General features: G+C 43.9%; 1 protein-coding gene across 1 annotated transcript in view; it reads right to left on the bottom strand.

Annotated features, from left to right (window-relative positions):
- ADAMTS5 (ADAM metallopeptidase with thrombospondin type 1 motif 5) overlaps positions 1–9,152 on the bottom strand; it is a 44,520-nt gene extending 35,368 nt beyond the window's left edge. Inside the window, exon 1 of the mRNA XM_081085318.1 lies at positions 7,965–9,152. Within this exon, the coding sequence (XP_080941444.1) occupies positions 7,965–9,080 (1,116 nt within the window). The 5' untranslated portion in view covers positions 9,081–9,152. The remainder of the gene's footprint in view (positions 1–7,964) is intronic.
- Between the last annotated feature and the right edge of the window lie 17,231 nt (positions 9,153–26,383).

Below are 26,383 nucleotides of genomic sequence, written 5' to 3'. Positions count from 1 at the left end.
AGTGAGGGTTGCAAGAGTATGCAGAGATTTAACAAGTGGGCTTGTGGTGTGGCATTGGCCAGGAGATAAGACCGGGACATTGTATCTAACTCAAAAATAGAGCTGAAATAGTCAGCAAGACTGATGAAGACTTGACAGGGAGGTCATTGGCATGGCGACCATTCAATGGTTTGGCCATTATGAATATGGCAATATCTGTGACTTATGGAATTTAGAAGAACTACTTGTTCCCCAGACCTATTCCTGCAGTTGGAGTTGGGGACTGGGAGCCAGCAAAGTATAAAACCTTAACAAGCAGATGCCGAGAAGACAGTACAACTTGGGGAATCGTGGTGGTCAGGACTGGGTGAGAAAAATGAACCAAGCCGGTGTGTGAACATGCAAAGTGAAACAAATGACAGGAGATGTAGGATTTCTTGCCTTGCTCAGGAGACAGGTCTCTCTGTACCGCTAAGAAAAGGAGCTAAAGGAAACACATGCTGATAAGAGCACAGATCATCACAACTGCAGTAACAGCAGCCAGGATGAAGGAAGAATACCTTGTAGAAGAGAAAAATAACAGCAGCTTCTGTTTCTCTGTAAATCACCACCTGGGAAGGGCAAGTGTGGAGCTCAAGGGGAGGGCATAAAGAAAAGTTCAACTAGCCTCAGATGTCTATCTATCTCTCTACCCAATTCCTAGGAAGAGGGATTGATAGAAGATTAGTCTGATGTGGAACATATTTTAGCCATAGTATTACACAAACATACATTTACACACCACAATCCCCCATACCTGTGAATCCAACTCTTGATGTGTCATTTGGCTTTCTGGCTATCCCAATTATAAAGGCCTCGATTTGGATCTCGGTAGAGACTACATTAATTGTGTCTGTTGGTCCACCCATTACAATAACCCATGTTTATACAATCCCTATCCATGCTTCTGATGCAACTAAGTAATACCCCCCCCCCCCCCCCCCGCCACACACACACACACACACAGAGCCCAGCTGGATTAGGAGCCAAGAGATCCAAGTGCATTTATTCCTCAAACAATTATGGTGTGCCCACAATCTGCCAGACACTGTGCTAGGTGCTGACACTGTGGTACACAATAAAATAAGGGCTGATCCTGACCCTTAAGAAACATGAGGATCTGGTGGCAAAACAGATACGCTATGAGAGGAGCAGATTGTGACATGCTGTTATGAATAGATTGTTGAGGGAGCGCAGAAGAGGATTTGGGGGAATCAATAAAGGTATCTGGAAGGAGGTAATTGGATCTTGAGGGATAAACAGAAGGCTGACAGTCTCAGAGGAAGGGTACTCTAACAAGGAAAGATTGGTGAATCCATCAGGAGATGGTGAATGGCAGGGTCTGTTTTGGAAATGACAGAAAGTTTGTTGGGGATGGAGTAGACAGGATTTGTTAGATTCAGGGGACTTGGGGAAGCTGGAAAAATAGTCTGGGTCCACCCAGAGTTCCATGATAGGAAATTTTCCCTGATAAATGTGTAGTAAGAAGAAGGGGGAGAGGAATGGAGCAAGTTGGGGACTGAGGGAGTAGATGCTTGGAGGAGTCATTTTGGAGAACAGAATGAAAGCTAATTGGAGGTAACAAATGGAAGGTCACTGCTTTTTAATACTAACTCTATTATTAAGAATCATTATGTAAGTCATTTATATGCTTTCAGACAAAGTTCCTTCATCATTAACATAAGGAATTTGGACCAGGTGATCTATATGGCTTTCCAACTATACATATGTTAGTATGCAATGAAAACATTCAATTTATAGATGGAGAAATTAAAGCTCAGGGGCAATAAGTGTTCAAAGTGGGAAGCTTGAGACTAGTGAAGCTGACATTCAACCTATGTCTACAGACTCCAATTCCTGAACCTATTTTGCCATGGTACTGTTAGATCACCATATATGTTATTCTTGACATTACTCTTATTTTTTGCATTCATAAATTGTGCTTGGTCAAGCAAATTCCTTTTTTGCAACAGATAATACAGCATAGTCTTTATCTCTATGTTCTGTTTGGTATAATTCAACAATTTAGAGGCATACTAAATATACAAAGTGCACAAAGTTGTTCCAGGAAAGAATATAGAAGTGCAGGATAAGAAAGCAGTGACATCATTAACGTTCCTCTCTCTCTCACCTGCCATATCTGATAGGTCACTGTAAGTCACTGACTCCATCTACCAAAAGTCTCCTGTAACTGTCCTCTCTTTCTCATTCATTCTATTATTCCTTCCTGACTAGACTATCACCCAAGGCTGGTCCCATTGCCTCTTGTAACTTCCCTACCTATATGTTTAGACCCCAGATCTTTTTTTAATATATTTTATTTTTCAATTACAATTTACATTCAATATTCTTTTGTACTAGTTTCATATGTACATACACCATAGTGGTTAGACAATCACATACTTTACTAAGTGTTCTCTGATATTTCCAAAACTCTAATTCAAAAGAATATATGCACCCCTATGTTCATTGCAGCGCTATTTACAATAGCCAAGATATGAAAGCAATCCAAGTGCCCATCAGCAGAGGAGTGTATAAAAAGGTTGTGGTACATATATACAATAGACCCCGGATCTTATAAGATTCCTCCATTCCTCCAAAATTTAAAAGACACAATCTTAGCCTCCATTCATCCATGCACAATGCAACCCAAGCTTCCTGTCAGCCTCAGCTGCACTTTCATGATCCATTATTCCTTTCATATCTCATCAATTTTGGCCCCAAATCTTAACCTCAATATTCCTTCTGCCAAAAAGGATGAATTAACTCACATCCACCTTAATTTACACTTCTTAATTTGATCTCTGCTTCTCTATTTCCTGGTGCCATTGCTTTCATTTAGACCACTCCAAGTCTCTTCTTGAAGATTACTGGATCCACACAACCATATAGGCCAGAAGGTTTTTTCCAGAACACACCTCTGGTCACTGTTGCTTCCTTCCATAGATATTCTTTGAATTTAGTTTACAATTTGAGCTCTTTAGCACAATGCTATAAACTGACTTGGGTTCCCCCAGCCCCAAATTTGTATGTTGAATCCTTAAATCCCCAGTGTGATTGTATTTGGAGATAGGGCCCATAAGGAGGTAATTAAGAATTAAGAATAAATGAGAACATAAGGGTGGGGCCCTGATCCATTAGGATTAGTGTCCTAAAGGAAGAGATACTATAGTTCTCCTTCTCATTCTCCCTCTATAATTTGATTGTTATTGTCTTCTCTAGATTAACCTATCACCCGTCCACTCTGATATTGTCTGTCCTATCACATATCACCCCCTCCATTTCACAAAATCACCATATTACCTCTGGGCCATGATCGTTTGGTGTGTCTGCAATGCCTGTCTCCTCCTTATGAGTCTGGCTAACTCCTACTCTTTCTTCCAAATTGAACCAAATGGGTCAGTCAACCTCCTTATGTACTTGCATGATATCTAATGACCTCATCTATCATAAAAGTTATCATGCTGCACAGCAATGACCCATTTCCTTATCTCTTTCCTTAAAGGATTCTTAGGAAAGTGGCCACTTTTTAAGCCTCTGAATCCCTCTCTGCCTATTAAGAACATATTGAATATCTGCATATTTTAATTATAACAGTTTTAGGTTAGAGAACACTAGATATAGACCAGACAATCTTCTCTGTCATTTGTCATCTGTAGCTCTTAAAAGATGATCTCTATTTCTCTTTGTATAAGGGTCCTTCTCTGTCAAACCACAACAATGATACTAGGTTGCAGATTGTTGAGAGATTCATTGTAAAACTGTTAATGATTATGGATAGTATGTAAAAAATGCTCATTGAAAGCTGGGTGGTTCCAAAAAATATCTAACCATCCTTCAATGGTCAATTCAATTGTACATGTGCAATGAAGCCTGTATAAAGATCCATAGATAAAATTGATTGTTCCCTCTCCTCTCCTTTTGCAGACTTTGTTTTTAGCTCAGTTGTAGCATTGATTAGAGTTTCCTAACATTAGAGTGACTTATACATTTATCTGCTTCATCTCCCCTGGTTATAAGACCTGGTGGGAAGGAACCGGTATTTTCAATCTGCAGTATTGGCATGTACTCTATGAGAAAGACAATGAAATAGGTTCTGTGTATTGTGCTATATTGTCTCTAATAGATTTTAGATTTTTCAGAATATTCTTCACAATGTCTTTATTTTTAATTGTTATATAATTGACTTATAATGTTATATTAGTTTCAAGTATACAACATAATGATTCGACAAATGTACTTATCGTGAAATTATTACCACGGTAAGTCTAGTTAACATCCATTTCCACACAATGACAGTTTTTTTCTTGTGATGAAAATTTTTAAGGTCTACTCTCTTAGCAACTTTCAATTCATCAATCATTTTTCAAATGTCAACTAGAGCTGCTCAATCTGCCCCAATCTTCCCATTTCTGAGTTATTTTGCCTTTAATTAATTGGGGTTGACCCAATTATAGGCTATAAATCCTTGCTAAGGGTTCATTTTGGTTTTAAGTGGGATTTGAACTCAAATATGAGATTGATTTTGCCAGTCTAGTCAGCAAGCAAATAAGAAAAAGCACATCCTTCTGCCTCCTTCAAGCATCTGGCCTCCTTGTAGGGCCCCCTATTGTCTGAACCTAACAAGAAGCCAGATGGGAAAGAAGAAACGCTATCAGTGGAGACCCCACCACAGCATTATAACACACAACATAAAGAGGTGTTAGCTGAGAGGCAACTGCCTATTGACTGCCACACTGATAATTAATAATGAAAGTGAATGAACCTTTTATATTGCATAGTCTCGTAGCTGGTTCAATGGCAATCCAATGCTTTCCATCCACGAATGAGTGAAGCTTTCATTGGTGTTGTCCCAGTTGGGGGATGTTAAACAACTGCCAATTTTCTCATCAAGCAGGTAGGGGTTTTGCTTCTAAAGAAGAGTGCATGGTCTCCAAAATGGGCTTAAGAGTTTATCTTTAAAGAAACTACTTTCAAATAAAAGAAGAAGCTAGGAATAAGGAAAGAACTCTGGAAAGTACAATTAAATCCTGGGGAGATTGGATTTCGGCTGCTTGATGGCACAAGTGGTGTGAATTCCAGCATAAGTGCCATTCCAGAATGAAAAACGACTCTTGGGCCAGAAAACTGACTGGTGCTAAAGTTTCTCTAATTAGTACAGTACTGAGTGCTGGGGGACAGTCCTGACAATGAAGCGTGTCAGTTTGATAAATGAATTACTAGCGCTATTCTGCTGACTCCCGGACACAACGCTCAAGGTGGCCTCGGCTAGTAAACAGGGGTGGAAAACACATCCTCACACAGTTGCTTCATGCCCAAAAAACAAGTAATTTAGCAGAAGACAGCTGGACACAAAATTTGAACAGAGCTCAGAGCCCATCAAAACATGGATTTCATGGCTTGGCGTCTGGCTGCTAAGCAACGGATTTATGACATCAAAACAGAGTTGTAAAAGTAGGATCCTGGTGCCAACTCTGGGTAGTTCCCATTGAAAAGAAATAGCTGCGAACACATTTCTCTAGGTCTTAAGAGATCTGATTTCCCTGGGATAGGAGAGCTCAGATCATTTCTCCTCTAGTTTTCCACATTCTGAAGCATTAGGTGGAGATTAACTTTGCATTTTTGAAGTACACTCAAGTGCATGCTGCATAAGGGTCTCAGAGTATTTTTCTCAGCTCCTTAATTAATAGCACTCTTTTAAATTAGGTGCATGTATGCATAACACACATGCTTTTCAGATATTTGGTTCTCATCCAGTTTGATGTATATACCAGAAGGCCAGCCCCAAACTAAATGGCAACTGTTTCACTAAAAGTGTGATTCTGCTTGGTGAGGAGGCCAGAGAGGGCCCATGCAAAATGCTTTCCATGTGTGGACCAAATAAGAAATAAGTGTTACTATGATACTTATGAGCAATAAGATAGACTGTTCATTTATTTCTCCCTTGCGTTCATCTATTTAAAATATACTGGTAGGTTTCAGAGCTTGGGAAATAGGAAATGTTAGCTACCCAAACTAAAAACAAATCCAGAAAAAGCAACAGACATCATTTAGAATCACTGACTGGTTTTCCCTTTTCCAGGGAAGCAATTAGGAAAACTGTGGGACAAGAGGTAAGAAGTAACAGTCTTCTATTAATTTTTTAAAAAGTATGGAATGTGCATTTGCATTTAAAAAGGAAAGTGAAGCATTAAAATGACCTACTCTTTGGAGCAGTTTGCCTACAAAAGTATTTTTCCCTTTGTCTTTACAGAACTTCCTTCCATAAACTCTCTGGAGCCTCCTTCTTGGCAGCCTCTTGTGATGTAGCAAAGCAAGAAATCCAGACATGGAAAGTTGCTCAAAAAAAAAAAGAAAGAAAGAAAAGAAAGAACTTGGAAACCAAAGAAGAAAGAAATAGTTTTACAGAACTTCACACTGAAGGATGCAAAACAAATGTTCTTCCGTTTCAAAGGTGAATGTTGTGCAGAGAAATGAAAGGATGTTTCCAGGAGATCAGTTCATGAGGAGACAGATTTTCCATGGTGCATAGCACTGTGTCCTGCTGGGTTCTCCCTAAGCTGCTGCCCTCTGCTGTCTTTGTTTACTTGTGGTTTACATTTATGTCTACCCCAGAAACCACAAGTTTTTCTCCACTCCAAATTTATCAACACGTTTTCTTCATGCCAAGGGTACCTTAGTGAAAAAAAAAAAAAGGGGAGGGGGGGAATTTGGTAGTGGAGCTCTGTGATTCTAAAACCTCCTGCAAGCCACCATTGAATGTCCTATCCTAGCTCTGGTTGCTCCATTTCGTCCCAAGGTTTTGCATACTCCTTCAAAGTTTCTAATCCTTCATCTATACTGGGTGGATCGCAAACACTTAAAGAATGAGCTTTAAAAGTCGCTTCTAGCCAGGTATCTGAGAGGCACAACTTAAAACTACCAGTTAGAAAAGAGTTGTGCAAATTGAGGCTCAGAGCTGAGCAAGCCAGGCTCAGAACCAGCCCAGACTTTGGTGTCTGCATGTCACACTCACATGGTGTCTGATGATTGTGCAAATAGAGATTGTGCAAATAGAACCTCTGGGCCTATAAAGATCAATGTCTTTCCCTTTCTGTAACCGTCTTCCTTAAAGGAGGAAAACATGAGAAAACATTCTGCCCCATGTCTTAACTCTGCCCAGATCTTTCCACACTGGAGCTTCAGAAACATTCATCCCAAACACAAAAAATGTAAGCTGAGTGTGACCTTTCACTGAGCAGGCAATGCTGGCGGTGCACTGGGCATCCAAGCCAAAGGCGTTACCAAGAAACCTCACAAGATTGGGTTTCTAACCAAGGAACCTCACAAAATTGGGTTTCTACATCCTCCTCATCCTCCTGCATTCTTTCCTTCCCAGGAATGAGATTCCAACAGGGTGGACATGCAAGAACCTCATCCGGAAGCCAGACTGACTAAAGAGTCCTTGCTTCGGAAACTCTTCCCTCAACTGAATGTGGAAGAGGCTTAAGTACGAATGTATAAACATCACAAAGGAAGGTGATGGATAAAAATGACTACAGTGGATGGCCCATCAAGCCCATTCCATGGAGTTGGACAAAGTTCTATTTTCCCTGATTTCCAAGACACACTTGCTTTTCCCCTTTCCCACTTAGCTATCTTCATTTCCCCCAGCATTCTAGTCCCTTCTTATCCTATTGATGCATCCATGACACCATATCTTGGACTAGAGACATCCTGCCTGCCTGACTGCCTGATTGATTGATTGATTGATTGATTGATTGTCTAAGCAGCTCTGGTTCTTTAAGGCTGGGGCGGCTGCTGGGGTTACCCTGAATACAGGAGCAGAGTGGGTGTCCTGCAAGAAGCAGGTCAGCATGTCCAGAGGGGCAGGTGGTTTATGGAAGACGCCAGCAACCAGTATGGCTGTCCCACGGCCCGAGCTCCGTCCACCCGGCTGGACCTACCTGGCGAGTGAAGAGGATGGCGGCATCGTAGTGCTCCTCGTGGTCGTCCCCCAGCTGGTTGTGCTGGTGCTGCCACTTGCAGAAGTTCTTGAGCGTGGTGGCCGCGTTCTTGCTCACCTCCAGGCTCTTGTCCTTGTCGCCCAGCACCACCACCTTCACCACGGCCAGGCGGATGTGGTTCTCGATGCTGGCGTGGCTGTACAGCCGGTTGGCGATGGAGGCCAAGGTCAGCAAGTAATGCTGCAGGCCCCGGCCGTACAGCCGCGCCATGGACGCGTCGGCCACCAGCAGCAGCTCCACCTGGCGGGCCCGGGAGATGGAGCGGCGCCGCCGCCGCCACCAGGTCTGTGGTCCCTGGTCCCCGTCCGACGGCGGAGCCGACCGGTCCAGGAGCTGCGGCGCCAGCGTCCAGCGTCGGTCCGGGTCCGGGCTGCTGCGCCGCGAGGGGCGCTCGAGGGGTCCCGTCGGGGACGCGGGGGTCTCGCAGCTCGCGCGCGGCGGCAGGGCCTCGAAGCTGAAGCCCTCGCGGGTGTAGGCGTGCAGGACCCGCGTGGACCCGTCTCCGTACACGCGCCCGACCTCCGCCTCGGCCCGGGGCCCGCGCAGCAGGGGCTTCAGGGTGTAGCGTGCGTGCTTGACGGCGAAGAAGCCGTCCAGGCCGCCGCAGAGGTCAAAGACGGCCAGGGACCGGGGGCTGCCGTCCACCGTGCCCCGGTAGAAGCAGTGGCCCCGGTGGCGCGCGGTGGCGCTCGGCCCGCCTCCCGAGGGCACCAAGCCAGCGGCGCCCACCGATCCATCCCGCTCCAGGTCCAGGAGGAACCTCCGGCCGCCCGCGTAGACGAGGTAGCCCACCTTGCCGCCGCCGGAGTAGATCTGGTCGATGTTCTGCACCAGCCCGCGGCTCCTGCGCTGCGGCGCCAGGGGGTGCGGGTGGCCGGGAGACTCGGCCCGCTCCCGCGCCTCCTCCCCCTGCCGCCGGCGGGGCTGGGCGGCCGCAGCCGCTGCCGCAGCCCGAGGCTGCCCGGCTTTATCCTGGGCAGGTGCGGCGGCGGGGCCGGCGGCGAGCAGGGGCAGGCGGAGCGCGCACAGCAGCAGGGACGCCCACCTGAGCAGCATAGTGCGCTGCCCGCGGGGAGGGGCTGCGCGCGGGGACTTTATGGGTATTTGTTATTCGCTCTGGAAGGTGCCGGGGCGGGAGGGGTTGGGGGGGGGGGGGCACACACTCGCTTGCAAGTTGAGTCAAGTGTCCTGGGAGGGGGACCCAGCAGCAGCGCCGGCCCGTCCGTCCGGGCTGCCGTGCCAGCGTGCGAACTTTTCTTTGTTGGTTTGTAAAATGTTTGGATTCGTGCTCCGGAAAGAGGGGGGGGGGAAATAATAAAAAGGAGAAAAGCCGGATGGTGGAGATTCAGCAAATATGAGAAAAAAGGGGGAAGGAGGGGGAACCCAAATCCTCCCCAAATGCAGCCACGAAAAGTAAGGAAGGTGATGTGCGCCGCCTCCCGCCCCCGGGACCCGTGGGCAGCGGGGGCTCCACGCTCCGGAGCTCACTTTCTTGCTTTTTGGGTGGCTTTCTTCGACTCGAAGGAAACCAAGAGGAAAGGAAGCAAGAAAGAGAAAAAGGCCATAAAAAAATTAAAACAAAAACGCCGGGGGCGGCCTGCAGCGAGCCAGCGAAGCGGCGCGTTCGTGTCCCCTCGGGTGCGGTGTCCTCCTGGCCGCGGTCATCCCCAGTCGGCCGCTGCGAGCGCCGAGAGCAGCGCGAGCGCTGTGAAGATGCGAGGAGGTGGAACAATGAATTTATAGCGGCATGCCATCCTGCAATGGCAATTTCAACAATTCGTCACTGCAAGCTGCCTCTTAAAGGGAGAGCTTCCCCCACCACTCCCACCCTTCCCGGTCCGCGCCTAATCAGATGGGGGAGGGCGGGCGAGGGGGGTGATCGAGGAAAGGGAGACCAGGAAGGAGGAAGGAACCCGGCGAGGTGGAAGGAGGGAGCAAGGACGGGGGGTGGGGGGCGGGGGGAGAGCAAGTATTTGGGTAAGAAAAACAGAAGATTTCCTTGGCCTCATTTAAAGCCACAGCAGCTCCGGATTCGTCTGATATTTCACAACGAATTGGGGTTGGCTAACCTCGGCTTACCTCATCTCCTGAAGGGGTGTTTGGTGTGTTTTGAAAGTTACTGAGACATTTCAAGTCTCTCCCTGCCTCCTTCTCTCCGGCTTTTCTTTCCTTGGGTAGGAAATTCCTGCCGAAAGTTTTTCCCCTTTGCACACCCGCGCGCTCCGGCCTCTTAAACGTTGCCACTCCATCCACCAGCAAATGGCTTTCGGCTTCCCATGCGCCCCCCGCGTCCAGCTTCCCGTGCGCCCCCTGGTCCCGCGCGCCACTCGCCTCCTCCCAGCCGTCCCGGGACCGAATTTCTCCCCCCTCTCCCACCCCCCACCTCCCACCCCCATTCCCGGGTCTGAGGCTCCCGACAGTCGCCAGTCTCCGGGTTAGGGCTCCGGGTGACTAACTTCTCCCAGCCACCAGCAGAGGGGCCGGACCGCCCGAGTGCCGCAGGCGCTTCCTGGCGCGTCGCTGCGCCCAGAGCGCTTCTGTGCCCCCAGCTGGGCCGCCCTCGGCCTGGGAACTCCACGCCTTTGTGTGCGAGCCCTGGGCTCCCCCCTTTCTCAAGCGTGCTTTGCATCAGTGCCCACAATCTGTCACCTAATCCCGGATGTCTGGAACTTCTTTTGCTTTGCTTTAAGAAGGCTGGGCCAGAAGGAGTTAACTCTTGAAGGGAATTGCGCTCATTTTTTAAATATGTGTACCCACACTTTTCTTCTTTCAGCCTAAGTGATAATAAAATGATCAATACTGCTATTGGCATTTATCTCTCCTAAAACAACTAGTTATCGCCCTAGGCTCTGACTTGCTATCATTCTCAGAAATTCCTTTCAGGAGAAAAAGAAGACTTGGTTGGGGTGGGCTGTAGGGTGATGCAGATTAGTGCTTCTTAGTACCTCAGTGGTACTGTCACTGTGCCTTGGTTGTCCCTTCTTTGTTGCTTCTGATTGTCCACTCTAATAGGAAGAAAAAAATATCCAATGACTTTGTAGCCATTACCTGGTAACTGTCAGAAGGCCTACTGTAGGCGCAGGAACATCCTCCTCCCGCCATTATTCCTCACACAAATAAATGAATAAACGGGTGAAAAATGGATCCGGCATTATTAGCACACTTCTGTCTTTCCTTGTGTGTTTAACTTACAGGGATGTGGAGGTCTCAATGGACCCCCAACCTGCTGGTGGTATTCCTAGATCCTTGGTAAGCGAGCTGATCGCTTTTCACGGAGAGGATCAGGAGTCCTGGGCTGATGTGAGGTCCTCCGAGTGGGAATGAACCCCAGGATGGAATCCTGGAAGTGCCCAGCGATGGTTCCCATGGCCTGTGCCTGGTGCAGCCTCTGGAGCATCTGGGTGGCATGGGAGTGAAACATGTCCTGAGTTTAGTTCACGTTTATAATTGAAGTGATCACCGAGGTGGGGGTTTACCCAACAACCCCCAGTGGATTCTGAAATACCTCTAGAACTGGGAGGAAGTTGCTGTTGCTGAAGGCCATTGTCTTTTAATCAACCACCCCCTCAGTGTCTCCTCAGTCAGCGAGTTGCCCAAGGCCAATACTACCAGTTGAATATTTTGAGGAAACAGACATTCAGGATAAGTATAGAAAGGAGAACCTAGGTTTCTGCAGGCTTCTCTGTGCCGCCAATAGCCTTCAAGTGTTGTGGGTTTGTGCCTAGAGAAAGCAATGTCTCTCCTGCCAATGCCAGTGAAAAGTAGTCCAATATTTGACACTAAACACCATCTCTAAAACAATTTCAGTCATTTTAACAATTTCATCATTGTTACTCAAGGGAGCACTTTGATAGGCAGCTTAAATGACAGTGGTTTACATTTATTAATTACAACTAGAGGCCCAGTGCACAAAATTTGTGCACTGGGGGGGGGGGGTGTCCCTCAACCCAGATTGCGAGAGGGCATAGGCCAGGCCAAGGGACCCCACCAGTGCACTATCAGGGCCAGGGAGGGCCAGCCAGGTAGGGACTGCAGGAGGGCTCCAGGGCATGTCCAGCCCATCCCGCTCAGTCCCGATCAGCCAGACCCCAGCAGCAAGCTAACCTACCAGTTGGAGCATCTGCCCCCTGGTGGTCAGTGCATGTCATAGTGAGTGGTTGAGCAGCCTTAGCATATCATTAGCATCTTACACTTTGATTGGTTGAACAGAGGCCCAGATGATGGGACACTTAGTATATTAGGCTTTTATTATATAAGAGATTATTTAGCATGTAAAGAAATTCTAACTGAATTTTCTTCTTAGTGAACGTTTTTCTGTTCTTTCTAAAACACTACATTTCTCACATGAATCATGTCTCTGAATTTTATGCCTAACTCTAAATTTAATTTAATAATGCATTTGTACTCATACAGATTATTTAAATGTTTAGAAATACATTGAAGAAAATGATAGAAGCAGATAGAGCTCCAAATGTGAACATCAAGAACTAAATATTTATAGAACCATATATCCACAAGGTAAGGAATTCTTCCAGTTTATAAATATAATGAGAAATTCTTACATATTCAGATAATTTCTACTTGGATTTAACTTTATTTTTTGTAAAAGTAATTTGGATACTTTATGAAGTACATTTGGTGATACTTTTAAAATATAACCCTAGTGGGTTAGGATGAACTGCTATGTTCCAAAAAGAATTCATGCCTTTCAGTCCAAGGAAGTAATTTGCACTGAATGAAAGTAGCTTGCAATTATTTATTTATTTATTTATTTATTTGACAGTAGAACGACAAAATCTATTAGCAATCACGTTCAAGTGGACTAATGGCTAGGTTATTTCATTATTCCGGGTAGCAGTTTTACTTGTGCATATTTAATGAGGAATTCCCACTGGGTTTACAGAGTGTCTGATCAAACCTGAGACATAAGTTTACATTTTCCAAAAGGAGGAGAGACTTTTGCTGCCGACTGTTACAGTGGCAAGTTATCTTGGAGGCTATTTAAGGCAACTGCCTCCACTTACCAGTGAGAAACTGAGAGTAGAGACCGAAGTGCTTAAAGAGCCCACAAGTGGCCAGCTCCTCCGAACCTAAATCTCTTCCCTCCTTGATTGGTGCTCAGTCTACAACACCTCTTAAAACTTATCCGGTTCAACAAATATCCTTCGAGGGACCGTTGCAAAGTGCGCCGTGAGGGTCTCTGAAGGCGTGTAAAGATGAATAAGCCATGATTAATGTTCAGAGCAGCTCATGGTTCAGAAATGGAGCCAATTTCCCAAGAGAGACTTGGAATTTGAGCCGAAAGCTACAAGTATAGAGGGAAGAAAGCAAGAGAATGGCTCCTGCAGGTCCTCCAAGATTTGTGTCTCCAGTACAGCTTCACTCCACAGGATTTGTGCATCCTTGTAGGTTGTATTTTCTCCAATTTCCATTTGCCAAAGTATCATTTCCTTCCTCTCTTGCATCTATGATTTTAACAGGAAGAGTGAGGAAGTAACAGACAATAAAACATTCCCCTCCAAACAACACCTGCTCCTTACCTCCCATGTAGGAGAGCTGCAGTCTCTCAAGATCTCTACCTGTTGTTTTTTTTTCTCTTCCATAGATCTTGCAGTATTTTCAGCTCGTGACCATCATCTTCCTCAGTGGGAGGATGGTAGAAGCTGGGAGCCGAGCACTCCACCAGGGCTTGAGGCCATGCAAGCCGCCCGAGAGACCTTGGGCCAGCCTTTTCCTCCACTGTCACTTAGCTTTGCCAATTCTAGTTTTCATAAGACTTTCCTCAAAACCACAGGTTATTTTAGGGACCTCATATAAATGCAATCAAGCAGTGTTTGTTCTGTGACTGGCTTATTTTTCACTTATAATATCTTGCAGGGCCACCATGTCATCACACACAAAATAGTCAAACTCACAGAGGCAGAGAGTAGAATGATGGTTGCCAGGGGCCAGGGCAGGGGAAGTGGGGAGTTGTTACTCAATGAGTATAAAGTTTGAGTCTTGCCAGAAGAATAAGTTGTCAAGATCTGTACAACATCGCGCCTGCAGTTAACAGCACTATATTGTACACTTCAAACACTCCTAAGGGTAGATTTTGTGTTGGTTCTTACTACAAAACCAAACCAAACGGAACATAACACTTTGGGAATAAGAAAAGGAAATGGATGAACTATGCTAGCTTTGATAGGAATCCTGATGTTGTAAAAGGTGAAACTATATCTGAACAGTCCTTCTCTTCTTTTCCAGCCTTTTACCTCCATCTGTATCTCCTCTAATGTTCCTCAGTGGTCCAACATGCATCTTTAATATATATTGATTTCAGAGAGGAAGGGAGAGGGAGAGCAAGATAGAAACATCAATGATGAGAGAGAATCATTAATTGGCTGCCTCCTGCATGCCCCACACTGGGGACTGAGCCCACAAATGGGGCATGTGCCCTGACTGGGAATCAGACCATTGCCCCCTGGTTCATAGATCAATGCTCAACCACTAAGCCACACTGACTGGGCCTAACATGCATCTTGATCTTGACACACTGGTACACGCCCACAATCTCCCACACATTAGACACACCAGGCATGTCAGTATGGGTGTGCTCACACACACTCATCCAAACTCAGTTTCCCCTCTAGGCTGCACAGATGGTGAGTAGAAAGTCCTGATCAAAGCTGAGATAAAAGGAAAGGGGGTTCTACCAACTCTACCTTGCCCCTTGCAAACAAAACTTCCTTGGGACCTGCAGTGTGGACATTTTATTTTTCCAGGGACCGTTCCTGCATTCCTGATAAAACTCTCAACATTTTACCTGCTATCTGCTTAGAAGCAGGCCCTCTGTGGTGATGGATAACATATGCTTCGGAATCAGTTTTACCTAATAAAAGAAAAGAAAATTTTGGAAAAGCTACATTTTCATTTTTTTATACACAGGAATTTTATACTGTCTAAAAGTCTTCGAATGAATAATGTACATGTGTATTATTTAAGACATACAGGTGCTCTTGGTAAAGCCAAACCGACAAGTCAGTTTTATGCTGACCAGCTGTGAAATGTTGTTTTAGCTTTTCTCACGCAATTATGTGCATATTACTTGCTTTTATGAGTTCCCCCAGTTCTGCTTTTTCCCTTTATTTTCCGGAAATCATCTCAAAATCAAACCTTACTGGAAACACATGGAAAATCAGGAATTTCCAGCCTAGAGTAATTCGAAACGTTTGAGGTTTTTATTTTTTCCTACATGATGGCAAATTCAAGCAAAGATTTCAGATTACTGAATGAGTAGTAGTCGTAGTTATAATTGTAGCAGGTAAGAACTCTTGGTTCGCAGCCCTGCAATTAGGTGCTTAACTCAGGAGTATCACAGTCTTCCTTGAAACTATCCAATCTTTCCCTATGAACTGCATTTCCCTTATTCTGATAGTAAAGTAACCTCATTGGCGACTACCTCATTTACCCCTGCAGGTAAGAAAATGAAAACAGTATCGGCCTAATCAATAAGGCTGCCTCCCACCCATGACGCTGGGGTCACTGCAAGTTGCTTACATGGTTCAAGAAAAAGATACACAGTATTCTTTTCCCATGACTACCCGTAGACTATTATATCTCTCGAATACACACCTCCCTGATCAGGTACTAGCAGGTGGAAAAGCAGTCATCCAGGTTATGTTCCTACATGAGGATGGAGGTTCAGGGAAAGGCATTGCAGGTTTTTTTTCTTTTATTTAGGTGGTGTCACTCCTCTTATCATCCTCCTCCCTACCGCTGAATCATATTGGAAACAGGAAGGGACAAGGCCACCATTGCAGGTGGAATGAAGGAAGATTTGATTCTAAATCCCAGAAAGGAACCCCTTGTGGGGCAATCATCATGAACTCCCCTTTCACCACTAGCTGAAGTGCTTCCAAGTCCCAACGAGGTTGCCACCTCTGACCCTTGAAGATAGGGGAAGATGAGCGTGAGGCAGCAGGAAGCCAGTAGGATGTGGGACTTGACCGATGTACAGTTCAAGGTACTAACCTTGGTCCAGTTTCCTCTATTCTGCTCAGAAGCCAGACTCTCGATTTTGCACCTCTCTTTCTCATTTTGGGAAACCCTTCCAACTCAGCAACACCCTTTCCAGTCTATGTTAGCGATGAAACAAGATTTCCCCTGGTCCTTCAGGCATGGGATAGGGGGCTACAAATTCTTTCAAGAACAGAGGGGGGTAGGAAAGCATGAGGACGTGGTTCTATTGCAGAAGGAGCCCTCCCTCACTGCATCTGCCCACAAAGGTGATCAGGCCCTTGTCGGCCCATGTCAGTTAGGGCCCAGATGTTTTAGGTGAATGTTGAATGAGATCTGGAAGAATTCTTTTAACTCGTGACTTTAGAATTAATTGCCTATAGCTAGTTGTGAATTACTAAACATAATGAACTAGATCATCTTTAGCCTGTTTTTAAGCATCTCAGATCCCAACTCATTCCTGCCATAGCATTAACCAAACAGGTCATTATTTTATTCATCTGTTTGCTGAAGAGATGCCTTTCTTTTAGAAAAATCAAATGAGGCGCAGATTGACACTAAAGAAGGTGGGGGCATTAACAGAGGGAAACTGTCAGGGATACTCTCACGTGTATCACACAGCTAACTCTACAGAACTTTTTAAAAAATATTGGTAGTCAGAGGATGAAAGGGAAGACTATCCCAATTGGCCTCTTTACTAGCTTCCAGTCAAACAATTTACCATCCCCCAAATGCAAAACAATGTCTTGGGATGATGAGGTGTTTTTGTGTTCCCTCTTCTCTCTTCATCATAGACCTTGTTTTTGTTTTGGTCATTGACTAGTCCAATGGTTGGGTTCCTCCCACACAGGTAAACGTTTTGCATGCTCAAAATAATGTTTCAGAATTATTCTTGGCCTTCCTCTCTTCCTTCTTTCCACACTCTTTTTTTATTCTCCTCCCTCTCCCTTTCTTCTGTATCTGTTCTTCCCACCAGAATGCATGCCCCAGGAGAACAGCAACAATGCTTGCCTTTGTCACCATTGTAGCTCCAGTTTCCAGCTCAGTAATTGGCAAATAGAAGGTAAAACATTTAGGTTAATTATTTTTTAAAGGTTTGTTGATATTTGTCTATCACACTTAACCACTCTTTCTCTAATAATACAGTCATACCTCTTCAGGGAAATCCAATCCACATATTTGAATAAAGCTGATCCCATTCCTGCCCCCTTCCTATAGGTCTGGTCACTTGATACCAAACCTGGCAACTCTGAGTGTCCCACCGATTTGGCCATGGCTGTTGTTTCCAGGAAAAGCTCTGCCCACTGGAGTCCCACTTGGGACATTTCCCCAAGTCAGTAGCCAAATGTACTCTTTCTCCATGATCGGCAGATATAAGACCATGCATTACAACAGAAATCTAACTGCAATAATAAAACCCATAAATCCTCAATGATCTCACACAACTGAAGTTTTGTTAATTGCTGTAATAAACACCATGAAATTCTCAGTGGTTTTACATAATCAAATTTTATTCTTTGCTCATAGTACAGTTCTTTGTGGGGTGATAGCAGTCTATGCAATCATTCAGGAATTCAAGCTTGTTTCATTCTGTGATCCTACTCCATCCCCTACCTGTTTCCTCGAAGGCAGACTTGGAAAGGGAAAGTCGACAAGTCACCTTCTCTTACTTGCCTCATTCTACAAGTGGCATACTTCATTTCTGTTTGCAGTCCATTGGCTAAACTAGCCAAATGGCCCCACCAAGATGCCAGGTGTAGGAAGGCATCAGGGGAATATAGAACAGATGTTAGCTCAAGAAGAAAGGGGGATTAAAAAAACCCCACCTCATTAGTCTCTGCTGATTACCATTTATTTACCTTAAGGATGTTGCCAAATAGAAACAAGACTAAGAGTAAAGCCAAGCAGTGGTGAGAAAGAGAACAAGAGGGAGAAAGTAAGGAAGAGGGAGAAAGAAAAAAAAGAACAAATAAAGAGAGAGAACACCATTAAAACCCTTGAGTCAGCAATGTCAATAAAATACTCATTTTTGTTTATGCTGGTTTAATTAGTTTTGTCAGCAAAAACGGATAGGATTTGGATGAGCACATTCCTGTTATGCTTGCCATATTGTCTAGTCTCAAGCCCAATGCTTTGCATATGGTAGACAGTTTAAATAATTTTTTTTAAATGTTGATTTCAGAGAGAGGAAGGGTCAGAGAGAGAAACATCTTTGAGGGAGAAACATCAATGAGCTGCCACCTGCATGGTCCCCACTGGGGATAGAGTCCACAACTTGGGCATGTGTCCTGACCCAGAATTGAACCAGCAACCTCCTGATGCATGGGACAATGCTCAACCAACTAAGCCACGCTGGCCAGGCTAAATAATTTTTTTGAATCAAAGATTATAAAAATAAATACTCATTGTTAATATGTTAGCTATCAAACTTATCTCATACATTGTTCCTAAAAGTTGTCATCTCAAGTAATTAATAAATGCACACCAAATATTCTATTATTGCATATCCTGTTATTTTGTTCTGTGTGCCTCAGCTGTGCATGTCTCATGTTGGTTTATATCAAAATTGCCAACACATTTTATCTGGGTTGATATACTAATTACAGAATTTTTATATTTATGATTAGTTAAAATGGAGATTTTCATTGTATTTCTGTTATTCTGAGTTTGTTTAATCTTATTAAATACTGCAAATATGTGAAATTCTGGAACATAACAACTTTCCAGGGTGCTCTGAAGAGAAAAGTAGCTCACCTGCCTCTTCTCTGTGCCTAACCCAGTGGGGGCACAAAGGCACTGATCACATAGCTCTTAGTAGCTAAAGCAGAAAGCCAGAGCTGAACATTATGACAACCTCCCACCCCACCCCCGCACCACCACCAAACAGTAAGGCATGGAAGTAGCAAAAGATGTACACTGTGCTAACTTCCTATATGGTTGGGCACACCCATCCAAGAACAACCATGGCAACAAGTCAAAATGCCCAAGTTTATATGCCAACCTAGTACTGTTTGTGATCCTGGGGAAGTTATGTAGACCCTTTGTGCACCTGATTCCTCATCTGCAAAGTGCGACAATTGTAACACCTACCTTACTGGTCAGGTTAGGAGGGTTGGCCTCTCATACCCAGTAGGGTTTTTATTAAGATTAAGAGTTTAAATATGTATGAAGTACTTGGTTCATAGCAAAGAAATAATGAATGTGTTATTACAATGGTGATGATGATGATGATGATGATGATGATGATGATGATGATTCCATGTTAGCAGCTGAGGACTTCGTTTTAACTCTTTCATGTCCGTTTATATTTTGGCTGAAAGAATGTATCTCAGACTTCGTTCTGATAGGAGGTTTAGAAAGAGAATCACTCCGGCTGTGAAGAATAAAGATATTTGAGACATTCCTGGTGCTAAAGTTGGAGAAAAGCTTGATGCAAAGTAGAAACCTCAAAAGGTTTTAGAGAGATGCACCTTCTAATGCTCATCATCTCTGATGTCTATGTGAACGGTAAAGAGGAGTGTTCAAAACCATTTTATTTGTCCCAGTCATGTCCTCTGGTGCTTAAACTCCTGGGTAGAAGTAAAGTCATTTATGTGCTTGTCTTTCTCTCCCTCCTGCCATCGCAGAGTGTGAGAACTGCTACCCGCTTCTACACAGGCCTCCAGCATCTAGCACATCAGATCTTATGGTCTTGCAACAACAAAAAAATTTTTTTCTGCAAAAAGCTTTATTGTTTCATTTAGTCCAATGCATGGGAGAGGGCTTCAGGGTGGTTAAAAGAATGGCTATTAGTTTGGGGGAAAGGCTCAGGTAAAAGCCAGACACCAGGGGGTGCAGAGGGGCCCCTCAAAGGCCTCTGGGCTCCAAAGGCTCCTAGTTGTGCTTGAGGCTGAGCCTTTCAAAGGGAGATTCGCCCAGCCCAGCCTGGGGGGCCGCAGCCTGCGGAGGTGACTCAGGTGTCGCCCATCTTCTTGATGAGCTTCACCTCCTCACCCCGGAAGTGGTTCTCCAGGAAGTCACAGAGCTGAGGGTCTGGGGTAGAACCCAGGGCCTGCAGCTCCAAAGGGCCTGGGTCAGGCTCCTCTCCAAGGCCAGGGTGGCTTCCATGGGCCCTGAGTTTTGCCCACTCACCTTGGGAGGCTTCAGCACGTCCTGGAAGGGAATGCGGCCATCATGCTGGTTTTGCAACTTTAAGAGAAGCTCAGCGCCCTCGGCTTCTTCTCCGCCAGCTCACGGAAGAAGTGGCCACGCCCTCCAGAGCCACATCTTCACAACTGCAATAGAAGCCCCAAGAGAGGTAGGAGTGGGAGGCCCGCAGAGGCAGGGAGGAAGGGTGGTGGGCAGCAGCCTCCACCTCGGTGGAATTATTCTGACGAATTTGGGAGCTCGTGGTTGGTGGTTGTTTGGCAATAAGGAGTTAAGGTAGAAAAGAAATCGGTGTGTTGGCTGGTCCTGGAGGTGGTTCTGAAGGTGGTGACTGGATGAGACGCAGGAGGGAGGCCAGAGGCTGGGAGAAGGGGCGTCCCTGGGTCTGTTCCATCCAAACACTGTTAAAGCAGGAGACAGATCCGGGACCACAAAGGGCACTGCCTCGCAACAAAACTTTGCTTAATTCTAATTAAATCAATTTCCTCTAATCTCAGAAGTTTTGGGTGAGGAGAGACAAAACAAAAGCTATTCAATTTCTGTTTATTTTTTATGATCTTGGTCTGAATTGAAGAAAAAGAGAAGGAATTCTGGCTTATGACAGTAATCATGCTATCTGTAACTGTTGGATAGAAACTTGTGCATTCTAGAGGCCCATGTCAAGAAGAGAATTCAGGTGGTGATAAGATATTGGCTTTTGGCACTTGTAGACTCAGTAACTCTTATCTTTCTATCCACATGATGTAAGATATTCAACCCTTAGGATTAGTGGATATGGTCCAATTCCCATTTCCAGTCGCTGGGTGGCTCCTGAAAAACTTACTAGTAGATATATAGCAATGTGTAATTTGAAATGTGTCTGCCTGTGCAGTTGCCTGGCATTTCTGGTTCTGGGTTTTGTTTGCTTTGCTTTGTTTTGTTTTGAATACCCATTGTCACATAACAAACAGCTAAGGTAAAGAATTAAGCAAAACCTAAAACCACAATTCTTTGTTTCTTTAAAAGAGACCATCCCAAACCACAGAATATGACCTTATTTGAAAATAGAGTTGTTGCAGATGTGATTAGTTAAGATGAGGTCATCCAGGATTAGGGTGGGCCCTAAATTCAATGACTGGTGTCCTTATAAGACAGACAGACAGACACACACACACACACAGAAGATGGGCATGTGAAGATGGAGTTCTGAGCGATGCAGCAGCTGTAAACCAAGGAAGGCCAAGGATTGCTGACAGCCACCAGAAGCTAGAAGAGACAAGAAAGGCTTCTTCCCTGGCGTCCTCAGAGGGAGTGCAACCTTAGTGACACGTTGCTTTTGGCCTCCAAGATATGAGAGAATAAATTTCTGTGGTTTTGAGCCATAAAATAAAACCCCATAAAGCTAAAGTTTTTTTCTTCTTCTTCTTTTTTAAAAGGGACATTTCTTCAGAGGAGGTAAGTATTTTGTTGGTGTAGAAGTGAAAGTGTATGACACTTGTATTTTAAGGCAGAACAGAAATTGAATATATTTCAAAAGGGAACTCAGTATGGCTCAGATCTACCATGCAAACCATTTTACTTATGCTGCCCAGAGGTACAGTGGGGCCTTGACTTACGAGTGTCCCGACTAACGAGTTTTTTGAGATACCAGCTATCTCTCCGCCGATCTTTTGCATTGAGTTGATAGAGTAATTTGAGTTAATGAGCTCCTTAATGAGCTTGGTCTCTGGACGAATTAAACTCGTAAGTCAAGGTCCCATTATATAAGAAAAGGAGGTAAAAGGGATGGCGACCCCAAGTGGTTCATGCAATGCAGAGCTTGCTCACCGAAGAGATAAACATTTGGAAAAGTTGCAAGATCATGAAATGTGCCGTTAACACACAAAGAGCACCAACTGTGAATTTCCATGGAAATTAGGTTGAAGAGAAAGTCAAGAGTGCAAACACTCCTACCAAGCTATAGGCACTGAAGGCAAGAAGAGGCAATTGGACTGAGCGTGCCTGGAGCAAATGCTGGTTTGGAACATCCAGAAGCATTTTATTTTTTGACACAAGGGAAGTCAACAAATGCATTCTTTGGATCATTGCTCCAGAAGCGTTCTTTTGAAGAAATGGAGTTTATATAGAGGGGGAATAACATGTTCAATAAGTGAAAATGCCTTCCAAAATATTCATTCATCCATGAGATGGGTAAGCAAACATGAGGATTTAAGGAGGCCAAGGATAGACTGACTCATCCACTTTTGTGGCAGGGTAGCACATTTTGGGATTAAGACTCACTTGTTTTTCTGTTCTGTCATTTCCGAACATTAAGGAACCTGAATGAGAACTCCTTTAATGTTTATTGACATTCCATTAAAAAGAATATGAGGCATGGCCAATTCTTTTATTTTTTCTTTAAAAAATGTTCACAAATACTTTGTGCTAAGATGATATTTTAAAATGTGTGGGTTGTCAATGTTTTCTTGACATCTATAGAGGGTAGAACACTTTATACTTTTTCTTCATGTTTCTGCTGAAACAGGAAAAATAAACTTGCGTCCTCTAGACAGAAGTGGATCTCAAATATGTTGCGGTCCGCTTATCCCTTTAACAATTATTGAGGATGCCAAAAAACTCTGGTTTATGTGCGGTCCTCAATCCGTGACCATATATATTGATAGCTACCCTAATAGAAAATAGAACTCAAAAAATAAATATTTATGTATTTAGTAATAATAACCTTTTACATGCTAATGTAGGCAATATGTTACTGAGAAATTAGAAATCATGAAAATAAAACTATTTTTAAAATATAAAACTATTTTAATTAATTCTGTTGTTCTAGGCTGAGGTCTTAATGAATGAAGGGGACTAAGTGATGTCACAGAAAGGTCACTGCCATTGAACAAAAATGTTTGATTCACTCACAAGTCCCCTAGAAATGCCAGACACAGCTAGCATCGTGGGTCCACAGAGAGACATAGGTTCCAATCAGGAAGGCAGAGCACAAGCTGGGGAGTGCGTAGGCCCTGGCTTTTATTGGGCTGTTTACAGGAAAGAGGCGAGGCAGTGTGGGGTAAATAGCCTAGGATTGTCTAGTTGGAATAATTGTGGTGGACTCTAGGGATGTAGATGTGGTTCCTAGTTGCCTCGCACCCAGCCCTGGAATGAGTAAGGGAGAGGAATATTGTCATCTGTGGTGCGCAAGCCGGATAGAGGCGGTATGGCTTTGGGTTGCATGTTTGCATGTCAGGGCATGTTCCCCAACTGAATCTCTTTATATCTCTAAGAATTGGCTAGCCCTGGAAGGAGCAGTTTTTCCCCAACCGGAAAGGTTTTTAAAGGTGTCAAAACATCATAATATATAGTAAATGAAAAATATAGGAAATACATCCAATAAACTGCGTACAGTTGGAGATAGTAACTTGGAAGAAAGTATTGAAGAATTTATATAGAGAGCATCTGTCTTAGTTCATTTGGGCTATTATAACAGAACTAGAGGCCTGATGCACGAAAATTTGTGCAAGAATAGGCCTTCCTTCCCCTAGCTGCCGGCACCGACTTCCCTCTGGCACCCAGGACCCAGGCTGCTTCCCTCAGGCCTCCTGCAGGCACCTGGGACTCAGGCTGGCTTCCCTTGGGCCACCTGCAGGCACCCGGGACCTGGGCTGGCTTCCCTCCAGCCCGGGCTTCATCAGGAAGGATGTCCAGAATGATGTCTGGAAGACGTCGAGTCTAATTAGCATATTACCCTTTTATTATTATAGATACCATGAACTGGGTGGCTTATAAACACCAAACACTTATTTCTCACAGATCTGCTGACCCAAGATCAGCATGCCAGCATAGGTGAATAAGGCCCTCTTCTGAGTCACTGACTTTTTATTGTGTCCTCATATGCTGGAAGGGGCTAGGGAGCTCTGTGGGGTATCCTCTACTAGGGCACATCCCATTTATTAGAGCCCCATCCTCATGACCTAATCACTTCCCAAAGACCCCCATCTCCTAATATCATCATGTGGCATTAGGACTTCAACATATGAATTTGGGGAGGACACATTCATGCAGACCATAGAAGCATCACAGAGAGCAAAATAAAAGAGATGGTAAGAGTTGTGGGCTTTAGTCAGGGAAGGTCTAACAGAATAGGGAATAGAAAAAATGGTAAAGAAATCAACGAATAGAAAATATTTGATATGTTTTCAGACTTCATCAGATCAAAAGTTTACTCTAAATAATTTCTATTTAGACTAATCAGGCTGAACCTTTCTAATATTAGTTTATCTTAATGATCACCAGAGTGGGGCAAACCCAGATTTAGTAAACTTTGTCAGCAAAAAAAAAAAATTTTTTAACAGAAAATATTGGATTAATATTTTTAAAGGACTTAGGGAAAATCATTGTAAGCCTGGAATTTTATTCCCAGCTATATTATTTTCCAAGAATGAGGGCAAAATAGATATTTAAACAAAATTTCCAAGACTAAGAAATTTTACCATCAACCAACAGGCCCTTAAATAGAAACTGTTAAAAGATGAAAATAAGCAAGAAGGAAGGTCAACACTGAGGAAAGGCATAGGATACAAGGTAAAATGATGAATGCAAGGTTGATATGATATGCTGATCAATATTTCGAATTTCAACATAAATGAAAAACAACATTTTGCATGCTTTCTGTTAAAGCATTTATCTAAAATAACACAGTGGGGGAGATTACTATAACTTTAATTTAGAAGCCAACCTGAAAGAGTGCTCAGTGGCCAAAGATGGAATAATTTGAGCAACAAAATAAATAAAGTATTATTGGATTATAACCCAAAGAACATAATAATTATCTAAGAGTATATACTAATTAATTATACTGGTAGCCCTGTGCACGAATCTGTGTGCCAGTAGCTCACCAGTTGCTCGCTGCCACCCTCCAGTAGCTCTCCGCCCACTGCCCTGCCCTCCCCCCCAACCCCCTCTCATAGCTTGCTGCCCTGCCCCATCCTGTAGCTCTCCACCACGCACTTGTAGCTCGCTGCTCCACCCTCCTGCTGATCCGTGATCCGGTCGTTATGCGGTCAGTTGTTACGCTCCACAGCATAACGACTATTTGCATATTACATCTTTATTATATAGGATTATTGAATAAATAAATACAATGGAGCAAATTTCCATATAGAATTTCACATAAAGTGTCAATATTTTCTCTCTTAAAAAGATGAAGCTTAGCTCTGTATCCCTTGAGTTGGGTTGCTCTTTGTGACTTGAATCCAATGAATAGAGTTTAGAGAGGGGGAAAATACCTTGATAGTGGAGAAATCTTACAAACACTACTACCCTACCAGATGATCAAGGTTAGCAATGCCAATGATAAGTAATGTTGATAACATGTACCCTTGATGTGATGTGATGGGAATGACGTTTAATCTTTTATTTCCGTAGTCTTTTTTCCAAACACCTACAACTTCAGTGAACCACAAGAAAAACACATTTGGAAAATGGGGGACTAATATTGCTAAGAGCATAGAGAGGACAGGAAAGAAAGGGGAGTTCTAAGGAGCCCAGAAGCTTAGTAGTGAAACAGAAATGTAAGTATAGAAAAATAAAAATGAGAGAAAATGAAGGTTGATTCAGGCTCAGTTAGAGGGATGAAGAGGGCTAGTGAGTTTCTGAAGCTTTAATAGTGAAGAGAGAAGAGACGGAACATTAGGTAATGTGTGGCAATATCCAGGTAGAACTTAACTTTAATGTTAAAAAGAGAAAATTGATCTGGGAAAGCTGAAGGGAAAGAGAAAATAAACAGCTTTTGTGAATGGTGATGATGTTTTGCTTTAGGAAACTGAATTAAAATTTGAGTGTGTTTATGTGGACCAGAACTCAGAGTAAGTAACACGGGGGTTTCTAGGAAGATTTAAACATGATGCTAAAAGGAAATAACTCCCTTTTAAAATCTCTCTCTCTCTCTCTCTCTCTCTCTCTCCCTCCCTCCCTCCCTCCCCTCCCCATATATACTATATATATGAATGACATGGGGACTTCAGCTTCAAAAAGGAAGCTTAGAAGAGATGCTTTGACCAGATATAGGTGTGGCAAGAGGGAATTCCTAGAAAGCACTGCAAGTCAGAGTTGAGGCCTACATATTTTGTATCAAAGACATCACTCTTTCCCTAAGTTTTCTTATGCTCTAAAAAAATTCAATGAGGCACTTGTTTTAACTACAGGTGGTTTCCTCACTTACAGCACTTTGACTTATAATGATTCACTTG

This window comes from Myotis nattereri (genome assembly GCF_964212035.1).
Source record: "Myotis nattereri genome assembly, chromosome: 3".
Classification (NCBI taxonomy): Eukaryota; Metazoa; Chordata; class Mammalia; order Chiroptera; family Vespertilionidae; genus Myotis; species Myotis nattereri.
This window is presented reverse-complemented; position numbering and strand designations above follow the sequence as displayed.